General features: G+C 52.2%; 5 protein-coding genes across 5 annotated transcripts; 1 reads left to right on the plus strand and 4 right to left on the minus strand.

The window, feature by feature from the left end:
* Positions 1 to 16: 16 nt before the first annotated feature.
* On the minus strand, positions 17 to 1,252 carry DACRYDRAFT_19551 (uncharacterized protein). Its single transcript, XM_040771563.1, has 4 exons — positions 1,133 to 1,252; positions 645 to 1,079; positions 477 to 593; positions 17 to 427 (listed from the first exon to the last, which is right to left on the minus strand). The coding sequence occupies exons 1-4, from the start codon at positions 1,136 to 1,138 to the stop codon at positions 236 to 238; spliced, it is 750 nt and encodes a 249-aa protein (XP_040633263.1). The 5' UTR covers positions 1,139 to 1,252; the 3' UTR covers positions 17 to 235.
* An 851-nt stretch (positions 1,253 to 2,103) lies between these two features.
* On the minus strand, positions 2,104 to 4,489 carry DACRYDRAFT_13052 (uncharacterized protein; the record flags this gene model as incomplete). Its single annotated transcript, XM_040770960.1, has 8 exons — positions 2,104 to 2,249; positions 2,284 to 2,730; positions 2,836 to 3,299; positions 3,354 to 3,540; positions 3,590 to 3,632; positions 3,681 to 3,706; positions 3,759 to 3,860; positions 3,910 to 4,489. The coding sequence occupies 8 exons, from the start codon at positions 4,487 to 4,489 to the stop codon at positions 2,104 to 2,106; spliced, it is 1,995 nt and encodes a 664-aa protein (XP_040633264.1).
* A 2,079-nt stretch (positions 4,490 to 6,568) lies between these two features.
* DACRYDRAFT_19553 (uncharacterized protein) lies at positions 6,569 to 7,154 on the minus strand. The gene has a single exon (XM_040771564.1). It carries the CDS (start codon positions 6,879 to 6,881, stop codon positions 6,687 to 6,689), a length of 195 nt encoding a protein of 64 aa, XP_040633265.1. The 5' UTR covers positions 6,882 to 7,154; the 3' UTR covers positions 6,569 to 6,686.
* Positions 7,155 to 8,558: 1,404 nt separating this feature from the next.
* On the plus strand, positions 8,559 to 10,168 carry DACRYDRAFT_61073 (uncharacterized protein). The gene is made up of 3 exons (XM_040775660.1): positions 8,559 to 9,048; positions 9,104 to 9,452; positions 9,503 to 10,168. Exons 1-3 carry the CDS (start codon positions 8,895 to 8,897, stop codon positions 9,996 to 9,998), a joined length of 999 nt encoding a protein of 332 aa, XP_040633266.1. The 5' UTR covers positions 8,559 to 8,894; the 3' UTR covers positions 9,999 to 10,168.
* DACRYDRAFT_97845 (uncharacterized protein) lies at positions 10,110 to 12,411 on the minus strand (the record flags this gene model as incomplete). The annotated part of the gene is made up of 3 exons (XM_040777486.1): positions 12,107 to 12,411; positions 11,456 to 12,055; positions 10,110 to 11,402 (listed from the first exon to the last, which is right to left on the minus strand). The coding sequence occupies exons 1-3, from the start codon at positions 12,377 to 12,379 to the stop codon at positions 10,110 to 10,112; spliced, it is 2,166 nt and encodes a 721-aa protein (XP_040633267.1). The 5' UTR covers positions 12,380 to 12,411.
* Positions 12,412 to 13,214: the final 803 nt, after the last annotated feature.

Genomic DNA, 13,214 nt, shown 5'->3' on the forward strand with positions numbered 1-13,214 from the left:
GCGGTTATTTACATGGATGAAGGGTGCGATTGTTGCGGGCTACTTAGGGCGGACGTTACAGAAACATAAACAGTACAGCTCGTTTTCAATGCTTGGTGTTGAATTGCAGAGCACTTGCGAAAAGAAAGAACAATTGAGGACACTTAAGAAGAAATAAACAAACATGAGGCAGATAGGAGGACTATGGTACAAGACCCGTCTGCTCATCCGTGACCGATCCAGTCATATTTTCCCATTAGTCTTTCTTGAACAGGTTCTCGACCGATAACCGGGTCTTCATCACCTGGGTGACGGAGACGGTCGGCTCGTACGGTGAGTTCGCCACGACTCGCTTCTCGAGCGGGGTGGACAGGGAGACTTTCTTCTCTGTTGAGGCGTCCTCCTGAGCCTGCTTACGGATCGCGTCGATCCGGGCTTCCTCGGCGAGCTGGCATGCTGTCAGCAAGCAATGTTGGTAGAAGGAGAGGGATACCCACGATATCGCGCCAGGAATGGTCGACGTGCTTCTCACGGGGTTTGGAGGAGAAGATGAGGGCTGAAGCGACGACAGAGACGACTGTGATGCCTTGTGCCCACATACGGATCTGGACGATCTAGAGCTCAGGTTAGCATACAGTCTCAATAAGGTGAAATGAGAGACATGCCTTTTGGGGGAAGGTCATGAGCTTGTCGCGCATGATGAATCCTCCAGCACCAACCATCCCTACTGCCCATCCACCGACGACCATGCCAAACTGATGCCTAGCAGCATAGTCGTAAGCCTTCTCGGCCCAGCCGAGCGCCTCCCAGCGCTGGAGTTGCTGCGCCTCTTCCTCGTCAAGCTCATTCTTGGCAGCACCTTGCCACTGTTCGCGCTGGAAGAGATCGCTCTCGTGTTCTGCTTGGATGACGGTGGCGGGTATGGTGACGAGTACGATAGAGAGCGCCTTGAGTTGGATAGGAAGTTGGCGGAAGTAGGGCCAGCGACCGTTAAGGAAGTATGCCATGCCCAGAGAGCCGGCGAGGCCGACTGTGAAACCTTTCACTCCACCCTGGATCGTGCGCCTGTAGTGGGCATCGGCTTGGTCCTTGGTGAGCAGCTGGGTGATGGTTAGGAAACGGTTTTTCCGAAGTAAAAGACGGAGTAACACACCTTCATGATTTTGATGTTATTACGGGAGAGTATTCAACAGCCAAGCGATGAGGAGAGAGAGAAATGAAGAGAGAAGAGAAGAGAAGAGAGAAGAGTTGACCGACAATGTTTGAAATGAAGTGGAAAGAGTGCTGATATATCGGCGTGCCTGCTGTCAGAAGAACCCCTTGCCCGAAGTGGCAGGTGCTCCAGATCCTCGCGAAAGGGCGTCCGGTCACTAGAGTGGCGAAATGCGGGGCAAGCGGGTAACGATCCGCTCAGCCCGCCCCTCCGTGGAAAAGGCGCCAGCCAATCACAGTGTAGCTGCGTCATCAGCTCCCGTTAAAGACCCACACAAGCCACGTTATGCTGACCAACATTCATTCCGGCACTTGCCTAAGCCCGCGGAGAAGCATTCATCAACACTGAAAAAACATATAAGAAACGAAATGAAGCGAGTCCTGTTTGCCCCGATCAGGGTAGAATTGGGCGGCTTGTTCCGATCATTCAGTCACAGGAGAAGTATTACGAAACACGTCCCTCACCCGTACTCTCAATTCCAGAAATGTAGCTCCAACCATCAAGTTCAACAGGCGTTGTCAACCATCGACGTCATTGATGCTCTGGGCCATTGCGACATTCTGAACTTAACTAACATGTTCACTTATAGGTAACCAACTCCGCAGGGATACCAAATTTCCGCCCCGGGTTTCTCGGCCGTTGGACGGCCCCGCAGGATCCGCTAACCAGCACAGGGTATACCCTTCCTGTGTAGTGGGACTTGAATGGCACCGGATTATTCATTGAGCTGTTGTCGAACGGTGCACTTCTGGACTGTCGCTGCAAGTAGATTCTCGGCCTTGACAAGCATGATTTCATCACTATGTACCCAACCAAGAAGCAAGAACATATACTCTATCTTGTTTATCATTTCGTTATTCATTGGACATCTCATCTCTAGTCTGTCCTGTTAAATCAAATTCATGTCCTGTCTACCATCCAAACTGCTCGACATGCAACTCGACCTCCGGCCTGCCGCGGAGTGCTCCATCGCAGCTAGCCAGTTCTTTGGTAGTCAAGATCCTCCTGACGTTCCTTGCTAGCGAGCTCGGACCGCATACTGCCCCGTCACTATCAGCTATCGACAGTTGTAAGTCAGTGAAGGGACATACCGCTAACAGACATTGGTCCAGTAGAGCTGTCCACCTCCTCCTTGATCAGCTCTCCCAGATCTGGCCGTCCGTCTTGTACAGATACTTGCTCGAACTGTGTAAGACGGGTGATGACGCAAGCCGTGCCGCTAATCTCTGTCGAGGAGCTGCTCTCAACAGATGAGGACGCGCTGTCCTTATTCTGGGACTTCTCGCCCAATTCCTCATCTAGGGTTGGCACGCCATCGAGCGAGGTAAGCTCTTGAGTGACGAAGATCCTGATGTCTAGGTCCAGGTCTTTCGGCGCGCTCGAAAGTAGGTCGGAGAGGGAGTCGGATACCCAGGACATGCAGGCTGATTGCCGGACCATCCATACGAAGCTGACGCGCCTGACTGCGGACGTCCGGATAGGGTGGTACTGGATGATATGGGACAGTTGGGCAAAGGTGTACGAAATCCCGCTCCCTCCTACAACTCGTTAGTTGCGGTTGTTAATGCCTAGATGGATATGCTCGCCTGCGATGAGGATGTTGGTATCATATTGCAGCAAGTCGGGCGGCATCCCATAAGGACCATCCACGAATGCAGTCACGCTGCTCTCCCCACCACCTCGCGTCGCGCACGCCATCAAGCGCTTCGTGAACCCATCCCTGGCGCGCACGATAAAGCTAAGTTCCTGCTCCCCGCTCTCTTTCTCCGTGGGCTGTTTGGATTTGGGTACTGGCGCACAAGCAATCGTGAAAGGATGCGCCTCGAAAGGCATCAAGCTTACGCCGGGAACGACAAGGTACGCATGCTGTCCCGGCCGCCAGCTCATCTTCCGTCTCATCCTGATCTTGACTGTTTCCTCCGAAAGCACTTGGACGGTCGCTTGAGTGTAATGACGAGAGGAGGACGAGAGGACGGATAGCCAGAGACGGTTCAGCAAGAACATGCGGAAGAGGCGGACGATACGGTCCGTGCCCCAAAGTGCGAAGGAGGGGTAGATCCAGTACGCGCCGGCGCGGTAGTGCATGATGCATCCAGCAAGGAAGAAACTGTAACGTAAACTTATTAAGGATACTTCTATCAAGGCGCGAAGGGTGACGTACCAGATCAAAACAATATGGCTGACGAGAAAGAACTCGTAACATATCCTGCGAACAATCCGGAATGAGACCAAGAAGCTCAGGAAGAAAGCCACCAGAGCCGCTATGCCCCAAATCGTGATGGGTTTGGTGTAAGTGTGTGCGGGGCTTGGGCCAATGGAGACCCATGTAAATGCGTGACTGAGACATACTGCATGAAGGTTAATAATAGACGAGAAAAGACTGGAGTAGATGCGCACGAATCAGGACCGCACGACCGGCAGTTCGATGAAGTATGCTAAGCTAATCTGAGATTAGAATCATCTGGGAATGGAATTTTTCAACACCTACCCGCTCTGGTCCAATGCCTGTCAGGTCTACAAGTAGCAAAGGTCAGATCGAGAGCGAGTGAGAGAGTGCAAAACGTACAGGAGATGACATTGTTCTTTCCAGCCAATCCAACGACAAACGGTGTCTGCGCCATGGCGAGCCAGCCCAATCTGTTTGCGAAGCTGTTTGGACCACTCTGATCTAACCAATCCATCAGTCCAGAATGATAATCTGGTTGCGGTGCACATACTGTTTATGAATCCGAACATGAGACATGCTGTCAAATAGCCCCCACAGAAGATCGCTTCGGCCAGATTCACACGGTGCACTCCATCCATGCTGGTGGGAAGCGTGAATCGATAAAAGATTCTGTTCCACAGAGTGGAGATTGCAGAGAGAAGATGGCGATGCGACCGACTGCCATTGCGTCCTGCTGTGACGATTTCTCCATTTCGGAGTTCAGCAGAGCGTCTCTCCGAGCCTCTTCCACGACGTAAATAGCCGCGAAAGAGTGAGGCAATGTAAAGAAACATGACAAATCCGCCCACTGCGCCGATAAGCCACCATTGGAACAGTGGATAGTTACCTTGCATCCACTTCTGGAGATTTTTGGCGGCGTTTTGGGCATTACTGTTCCCATTCCCTCCTGACGCTGTTGCGGTTGCGCTGGATGAATGGTATGATGTGGTTTGAGTCCCAGCGTTGTGGCTTCCCCGAGATGTGGTACCAACAGTGGAAGAGAGTACAGAGGTGGCAGCAGAGATGAGCGCGTCGGTCGTCGAAGCCTGCCTGCCTCCTGTACGTGTCGCGCTTGTAGTCGAAGACGACATGGCGCTTCCTGCTTTCTGTTTTCAGAGGACGTGTAACTCCAGATCCCAGCGCACAATGAATCCGGGCGCCATCGCAGAACCCCAAGTATTTAACTCTGGGCTCGAGGCTCCGGCGACATGAATAGAACCAGAGTCCATTCAGAATTACCCGCATGGGTGACGATGGCAGATTTCGTGCCCTTCACTCCGAGAGAAGTTTTTAAGATACGGGCCTATCTAGTTACCGGTGGTAAGTTGGTATTCGAGATCGTCACATCCCCTGTCCATGCCAAGATCGTGCGAGAGCACGACGTGAATGTGATGAGCCGTACAAGTTGCCGAAAATCCGAAAAAAAAAACTGAGAGACAATGATTATTCATTGTCTCAAGAAGTATGGTGTAAGGATGTTGCATCCACTCGTGTTCGCCGGTGGAGGAGGTACGGGCGGAGTGAAGGCGTTCGATCGCAGAAGGCAGGGTCGCCTGGGCGCTTCCACCATATGTATCGTGATATCTCGGAAGCATAGGGCCATGTAAATTGGTACACTCGCCACCCATCTAATCAGATACCCAGATCGAGTAAGAGGTCGAGCCCTTTCTGAACGTAACCATGCGCTCTGTCTTACGACCATTCCAAGATCAAGATCCGAACCAGGCCGGGGAGATTCGTCAGCAATATGCCGTCATTCTCTCGGCGTAGCAGCTTGGGTCACAGAGGCTTTTAGCATCGAAGGTGGATAGACCGTCGCAGAATCCCGACATCTCCGAACATCTGAAACATGCATCCATCTCTCACCAGCCGAGTTGTTCGCCATGCAGCATCATCTCTGTGCGTCTCCTCATAATAGATCGGGAGTGGTACTGGTGAAGTTCGCATAACTGGAATCGGTCTACCTCCGATTACTGGTCAACTCAGCTTGCAGGACTAGAAAGGGCAACCCTTCCACCCACCAATTACGAGGTAAGAGCCGTAACTAGAATTCATAGACTCTAAAAGTCGAGATACAACATGCAGGTGGCAAGTCTTTCTCTTGGGCCCACGGAAGTCGACTAAAGTTCTGTGAGGACTCGTATGAGAGACTGCTGTCGAGGGGAGAGTTATATTGATTCGTTGATTATACGAACTCTCGGTAACGTGCTCGACCAGGATTGGCATCGTGAACAAGATACCAACCACGTGGATGACGAAGAGATTGATGCCGACCTCTGTTCCCCGGTTCATTCAATAATGGTGACGGCGTTACTGTAGCGGACAATGTTGAAATATCATTCAAAGACCAGAGTGTATCACACACTCCCTCTCAAAATATTCACACGCTGCGTACAATGTAGACACGTCTCGGTAGTATCCATCGATGGCTGATATTGTTCCAAACGGTGGGAGTTCCGCGAACATGTCGAGCACCTTTCAAGGCTTCCCCTCCGCAGAGCTCCATGCTAAATGAAACAATAAACGAGCGTTGCCTTGAGGATAACGGATGGGCGCACGAGCCAATAAATTTAACATTAAACGGCGGTGGCGGCAACTGGGGGCACTGCTGGCACAGCGGGTGGTACATGGGGCCCAGTAATTCTGAAGGCATGTGGACAGATGCTTCGCACATCGTTGATATCGCCAGCGGCAGTCGACCCAGCCACATTGGCGCTAAGGATTGCCGAACCTGGATTGTACCCGAGTCGGGCCTCTCATTACTGGAGGTGATGTGATATTCAATGACACTGTTATCGTGTCATTACTACCCAGACCGAATGATCGACGACGGTATGTCATTTCCGAGTGCTGAGCAATTCCACGTGTGGGTCGAAAAGCCTGACGCGAGCGGAAATTGGAAACTCGGCTTGTGATCGGAGAGTGTTATGCCCAGCTTCTTTAGTGCTTAGAAGCCCATACAATACACCAAAGTTTAGAGATACCTTCTCCTAGGAACTTGAGCTGAAAAGCACTCCAAAGATCCAGAAGCCAAGCCTGTGATAGACTGGGTACGGCGGTGTCGGAAGCGCATCGATCGAACCATATAAACCAACGTGCTTGATCCTGCGACAGAACGCCTCATGTATCAGGGGGCCAGGAGTATAGCCAAATATAATTAGATGGGGTGTAAAATGCGCATACACGGTGCATCACAGAGCGTGGATGCGCCGGTGGGGAAGTTTCGGCTTTATCCACGGAAGCATGACTGGGAATGCCTGTGTCACATGTTGATCGCCACCCATCTTATCAAATTTTCTTCGGAATGGCTCGTTTCCAAGATAAGATCCACCCCAATTTCTTCGCGATGGGTTGTTCTCCCGGTAGGTCTTCGCGCTTCCTGGTTCGGACTTGTGGGCCCGTCGGGGAATCTATCCCGATAGATCTCGACATAGTCCTTAGCGTCAGATCATCAGCAACCGGAGTGTAAATCTCCGGAAGCATGGTGATAATGACAGTCCCAAAGAACGCGATCCATGAACGCATCGGGTGATGATCACTCGGCCAATAGTGACCAGGCACAAGCCCTGGCAACAAAGGGGGGTGAGGTCTATGCTTGCATTCTGATGCTCGTCTTCACCCGCATGGGTCACGTCCATTGTTAGAATCGGTCACTCCAGAGAAAAGAAGGGGGGGACAGGGGGTTGACGCATCATGCTGGAATGATTGTTGAATCTTTCAAGTGTGCAAAGCACATCATAACCGAGTTACCGGGCAGGGGGACTGTCGGGATTAACCAAAGGGTGCTTTCCTTCGTCAAGATCAGATAAACTGGCTTAGATGGCGCGGACTAGTGCCACAATCCTTTGTCTCGCAGTACCCTGTACCATTCGTCTCGCACTTGTTGATCGTAGCATTCATCAGCCGCGGGAATCTTGCCTTTTGAGATGGAGATGTAGGTTCCTGATCTCGGAAGCAAGGGCATCGTTCCCCCATCGGATCCCGATCGCACGGACAATGGGGTTTCGGTGACGAATTTGGCAATAAATGCACCTGATTGTTGAGGAGATTTCGCAAATGGCAGCAAGGGAAGTATCCACTTGGATGAGAAATTGGCGATACAACCCGCTTCCCGGATAAGCCCGGTCCGCGGCACAAAGCCTGGGCTGAGTGAGAGGACATGGCAAGCATGTTCTGGACTACTTGATCCAGATTGAGAGCGATTGTGCGTGAGAAAGAAGATGTGCATCAGAAGGAGCTTCGAATCAGCATATGCTGACATCGGCCGATATCCTTTCAGGCTCAGGTAAGTATCCAAAGTTGAGGGTGTTAAACGTTTGTCTACCCGACATCAGGCATGGACGTTGATTCGACGATAATCTGGACACACCTTTAGCAGCCCTCATGTGGAGACCTGAAGACACAAATAGAATACGAGTGGTTTTTCCGGTTGCCAACAGCCGTGGCCAGAGGAGATCAAGGAGCAAGGCCACGGCTAGGGCATTGACTTGCAAAGTCTCGTCATATCCATCTTGAGTAATCCTTCTCTTCAAGCTGCAGATCATTCCGGAACAAAGAACCAAAGTATGGATAGGGCCGCCGAGATAGTTGTCCAACTCGGAGACAAATCTGTGCACGCTTTCCAACCGCGACAGGTCGAGGGGAAGACAATTCACGATGTCACCCTCCCTATCATAACGGTGATTCGCAGATCCATCGCCATATGCATTTCTCTCTGGAGTTCGCGATCCAAGGATGATATGCCATGGCATGCGCGGCTGGGGGGAAGCCAGCAATGTCTTGACAGCTTCGCGCCCCTGTCAGCTTTCGTCAGCAGAGTGCTCCTTTCATGGAACAGTGCTTACTATTCCAGAAGTGCCTGCGTAGTGTTCAGATCCAACTCATACTACAATAGGGTATACTTACCACCCAGAAAGACCACTACGTGTCTATCATTCATTCTTGTGTTGAAGCGGGTATAATCGCGACGCGAATGACGGGCGCCCACATCAGTCGGCAAGCGCAGGTGAACCGAAGTTCACGTGTTGTCCCTGATCACAATCACAGCCACCCAAATTTTGGTGCACGTCCTCTTCAGCAATACGGTCTGCTGCAGATTGCATGCCACAAATGGAGTCGCCCCCGTCTAAAATCGAAAAGGAGAAGAGAGGCAGAAAAGACACCCCGGATTCAATCGCAGGCAAGAAGCGTAAGCGGTCCGAAGTTGAGGTCGAGGGCAAGGATCCAGCCTTAACTGCGGTCAGCGAGGAAATCCCAGTGCCTGGCGATGAAGCCCCGCTCTCTCACAAGCAGCTTCGTAAAGCTAAAAAGAGCTTTTTGAACACAAATGGAGAAGACGTGCAGAGGGACGAAAAATTCAGTAAAGGTTCGAAAGCAGATGTAACGGAAAAGCCCGTACGACAGAACTCGGTCTGGGTTGGCAATCTCGCATTTAAGACCTCGGAGTCCGACATCAAGGAGTTCTTTTCGAAATGCGGGACGGTCACTCGGGTGCACATGCCTCGAAAGACGACGGCTGGATCAAGTGGAGGGATGCGCGGACAGAATATGGGTTTTGCTTATGTTGATTTCGATACAACTGAGAGCCGGGATAAGGCGGTCAAGCTCAGCGAGAGCCCCCTACACGGGAGGAAGTTGTTGATTAAAGATGGTACATCCTATGTGATTGTCACTATATAGAATTCTAGTACTAATCTTTTATGTAGGAAACGACTATCGCGGCAGGCCCACTGCCGCACAAAAGGCTGCTGAAGAAGAGGACCCGACGAGCTCGAAGCCTAACATGACCAAGACCGCTCAGAAACTCCTGAAGTCCCAAAAGCACCCTCCGTGTCCCACGCTTTTCATGGGAAATCTTGGATTTGAGACCACAAAGGAGACGATCACAGAAATGTTGGAAGGTCATCATAAAACTGCGCATGCACCGGCGAAGGGGGTGAATGATGACGAGCAGGAGACGAAGGGCGAACAGGAGACGAAAAAGGAGGACATGCTGGAACTTGGACTGCGAAAGGTCCGGCTGGGGACATTTGAAGATAGCGGTATGTGCAAAGGGTGCGTATCTATGACATATGCACACGCAATCCGACTAAGCAATCTTCTAGATGGGCGTTCTTGGACTTTCACACGACTGCACAAGCACAGGCTGTCCTCATCAATTCTCGCAACCACCATCTCAATGGACGTAAGCTCGTCCTCGAGTTCGCCTCTGCTGACGCACTGCGCCGAGGCGGCCATCCGTCCGCTTTCCCTTCACACAGCAAGGAACAGGAGGCAACACATGGGACGAGCAAGAGGATCGGAGCCGGGAAGAGTCCAGGATATAAGAAGGGTAAGAGAGAACAGGGTCATGCTGGCGATGAAAGTCACGTCGTAGAGGAAGACGTGCCGAGTGCCTTCCCATCTGCGTCAGAGGAGACCGAACAGCCGGCGAAGCGACAGAAAATAGCTCGCGAGCGCCCCGCGGCTGATATGACTCGAGGAGGGAAGGACAGGCCAGTGAGGCGGCTCAAGCCTGGAGCTGCTTTAGCTCTTGCCAAGCAGAATGTCGCCAAAACAGGCGCGATTGTTGCTAGCCAGGGGAAGAAGATCACTTTTTGATAGGGATCAGATGGGAGACTGAATGTGGAGATTGGCGTATATCATTAATCAGTTGTGAATCTCGTAGCAGATGAGACTCTTAATGAAACCTTCGACGCTGCCTCAACGAGTTCATGATTCTCCGGCCTGCTCCTCACCATCATCCTCCTCCAGCTCCCCAATCTGCCACTCCCCACACACATCCCACCGGCTTCCCTCCGCCGCCGCCGACACATACTTGACGAAATACATGAGTTTCGGATCGCGAAGTACGATAAGAAGGCCATTGAACGACGCGGGCTGGGTGAGTAGTGTACCGGTCTCATCTTCATAGTCTTCCTCGGCATCTTCACCCTCTTCACCATTTTCGGCGGGGCCGTCGCCGTTCGCCGCTCGGTCGGCAGCCTCCATAGCGAGAGCTTCTTCATACGCTTCGCGGTCCTCCTCCGCGATCTCAAACCCTTCCTCATCTTCCTCATCTTCCGCCTGCTCTTCATCACCTTCCTCAGGGGCGTCAATATCCCCATCCTCCAGCAGCTTATCCTGCGGTTCCTTTACCTCTTCCTTCCCTGCGTGATCCTGTCCATTTGCACGCTCGCTCGTGCCATTCACCCCTTTGGATCTCGATCCCCCACTGCTCCGGTAGACAGCGGGGTCCTCTTCCCCCTCGTGCGGGGCCATGTAAGATTCCCACCCACCCCAGGCACAGCTCTCCCATCCGCCCATCTCTTCCTCCTCAGTCTCCTTTTCCACAGTTTTGCCTTTTCCCTTCTTGTCGACCTTCGTCTGAGCAGGTTTGGCTTTAGGATGGGGTTGAGGAGTGAGGGACAGCGTGACGTCCAGTCTTGCCTCTTCCTCATCGGCCTGGGCAAGAGTGTAATCCAGTCCCGGCCTGAATCTTCTGGCGATGACATTATGGTTCAGGGGAACCAGACTCGTCACGAGCCCGAGCCACGCTCTGAACGCTGGAGAAGGAAGAAGATCGTCTTGCAGCGAGCGGAGAAGGGTGGTGGCAGACGCCGTTTCGCCGTCTATAGTCTTAGCTGGCGGAAGTGCAGCGGAAGGGTCGAGAACGCAATAACGAAGCTTATGTGGAGGGCCAGCGAGCACCCATCCGTTCCCCTCTCCTGCTGAGTGAGCGGGAATTCTGCACTGCCGGTCAGGGCCAAGACAGTCTGCAGCGTCCTTCTGCCTCAAGGCGGCATCGAGTTTCTCGGCCAAGGCTTCAGAGAGAATGTCCTTGAGCGAGAGGGACGAGTCTTTTGTAAACTGCTGCGAAAGAAGGGTGAGGGAGCGAGGTTGGAGGTAAACGGGGTTGAGATAGGAGGACAGGAAGATGAGCTCTGATTCTGTGAACGGGGTGGAGGGAATAAATATCGGGAGTGGGGAAGGGTAGGGCTTAAGGGCGATGGGAGGTGAAGCTGACTGTCGCAGACAGGTGAGATATCTGGACGACGGCTAAACATGTGAGAACCCACCAGCTGCTCCAGTGAGCTCGCCAATCGCTCTGTACGATCCCGCTCCCTGTCTTCTTCGTACCCTTCCTCTCCCGGCTTTGCCATATGGAACCAACCGCTCACGCTGAGCCTCTGTCTGCCTTCCTTGTCCTCCCCGAGCGCAACTACCACCTCTTCCACACTGTGGAAGCTGTGCCCCGGTTGAACTTCGAAGAAGACGAACTGATTCCATGCAGGCGGGACGCGTTTTGACGGTTTCGTATCCGGCTCCGGAAGCTGGCCCTCAACGGGTGGCAGAACAGGGTAGAGCTCGAGCGCGCCTCCCCATTCGTCTTTCCAATCCGTGCTTCCGCTACCCGAGAGTGGGAGATATAGAATGTATGACACCCGTCGGGTACCGATTACGTCGTCGTGGTTGAGAAGATGGCATCCTTGGCGATAAGAGTTGGAGGACATGTCCTGCTGCGTGCCAGAGAGGGGCCCACAACCGGTCACGCCCCGCACGAAACGCCGGAAAGGAGTAGAGTAGAGCGCGTTACGAAGGCGAAGAAGGGAGGGGAAGAGAGTGAGTTGTTCTGGAGTGAGATAGTTGAGTGAAGCCAGGTCACCTGTCTGGTGTACCTACGATGATGTTAGCTGTCCACTGTTTCAGAATGTTCAACACAGCTGCACCTTATAGATGTCTGTCTCCTTCTCTGCAAATCTCAGCTCGCCTAGAATCTCATCCTTCACCTTCTTTAGAAGGTCGTCATCTACGAGGCGGTCAAGCACCGCGTGCTTATAAGGCTCGCTCGCTTCATACGCATCCGCGAGCTTCTTAACTGTGGCTTGCTCGAAAAGGTCAGGCACGAAGGCCGACGTGTCGTCGGCTTCGTTGAGCTTTTGCCGCTTGGAAGAGCGTGCACCCTCTGACGGCGATGGCGAGCGTGGTCGTATGGTAGGCATTGATCACTTTTATGTGATTGTGCACCTTTCGGAGGAGAGAAGGGTGTATGTACCAAGGAGAGCACAAATTGGAGGAAAAGCAAAACCCGGTTGGAGCGCAAGTGGAAGCTGCCAGTGAGGTGCCGCACTCGGCAAGACCCTTGAACAAAAAATTGTAGTGATTAATCACCGCATGGAGGCCCTGGCTTTGTCGCAACCAAAGAAGTGAGCTCAGGTCATCTACGCTGACCTAAGCTGAATCCGGGCCAGACCACATGTTTCAGTTCAGGAACAGACAAGGATATACGGAATACACAAGCCTGTAGCATGTCTAGTGTAGATGTTGTAGTTAGTCTTTTTAGGTATTTGGAAAATACCATGTACAATCCCCCCATTGTAAACCCATCCAGGCTATCTTTGCCAACCAAGAGAAGCAGGCTAACACACCACATCTTTGTCCCCTCTGTTTAGACTTGATCAAGTAACCCTGTGCTTGTGTGGATTCTATCTCATTCCATATCACATCACAATTTGTCAGCCATTTTTTTTTATCTAGAAGGATACCATCTTTCATATCAAAACAAGAAAAAAAAAGCAAGCCTGTGTAAACAGGCTCTCTTCTGCTCCTCTCCCAAATCCACTATGCCTGCTCCCAAAGTTGCTGAAATAAACAAGGAGCTGAAGAAATTGACAGCAGGGCAGCACCAGGTACTCACCACAGTGCTTGGCGCTGTCCAAGATGACCAGCTGAATATTGGACACTTGTAAGTCCATACCCATAGCATTAGTGATATGGCTGTTAGGGCAACACAGGCTGACTAAGTCTGCTCACCTAAGAGTGCCAAGAGTCTAAGCA

This window comes from Dacryopinax primogenitus, assembly GCF_000292625.1.
Source record: "Dacryopinax primogenitus strain DJM-731 SS1 chromosome Unknown DACRYscaffold_1, whole genome shotgun sequence".
Taxonomy (NCBI): domain Eukaryota; kingdom Fungi; phylum Basidiomycota; class Dacrymycetes; order Dacrymycetales; family Dacrymycetaceae; genus Dacryopinax; species Dacryopinax primogenitus.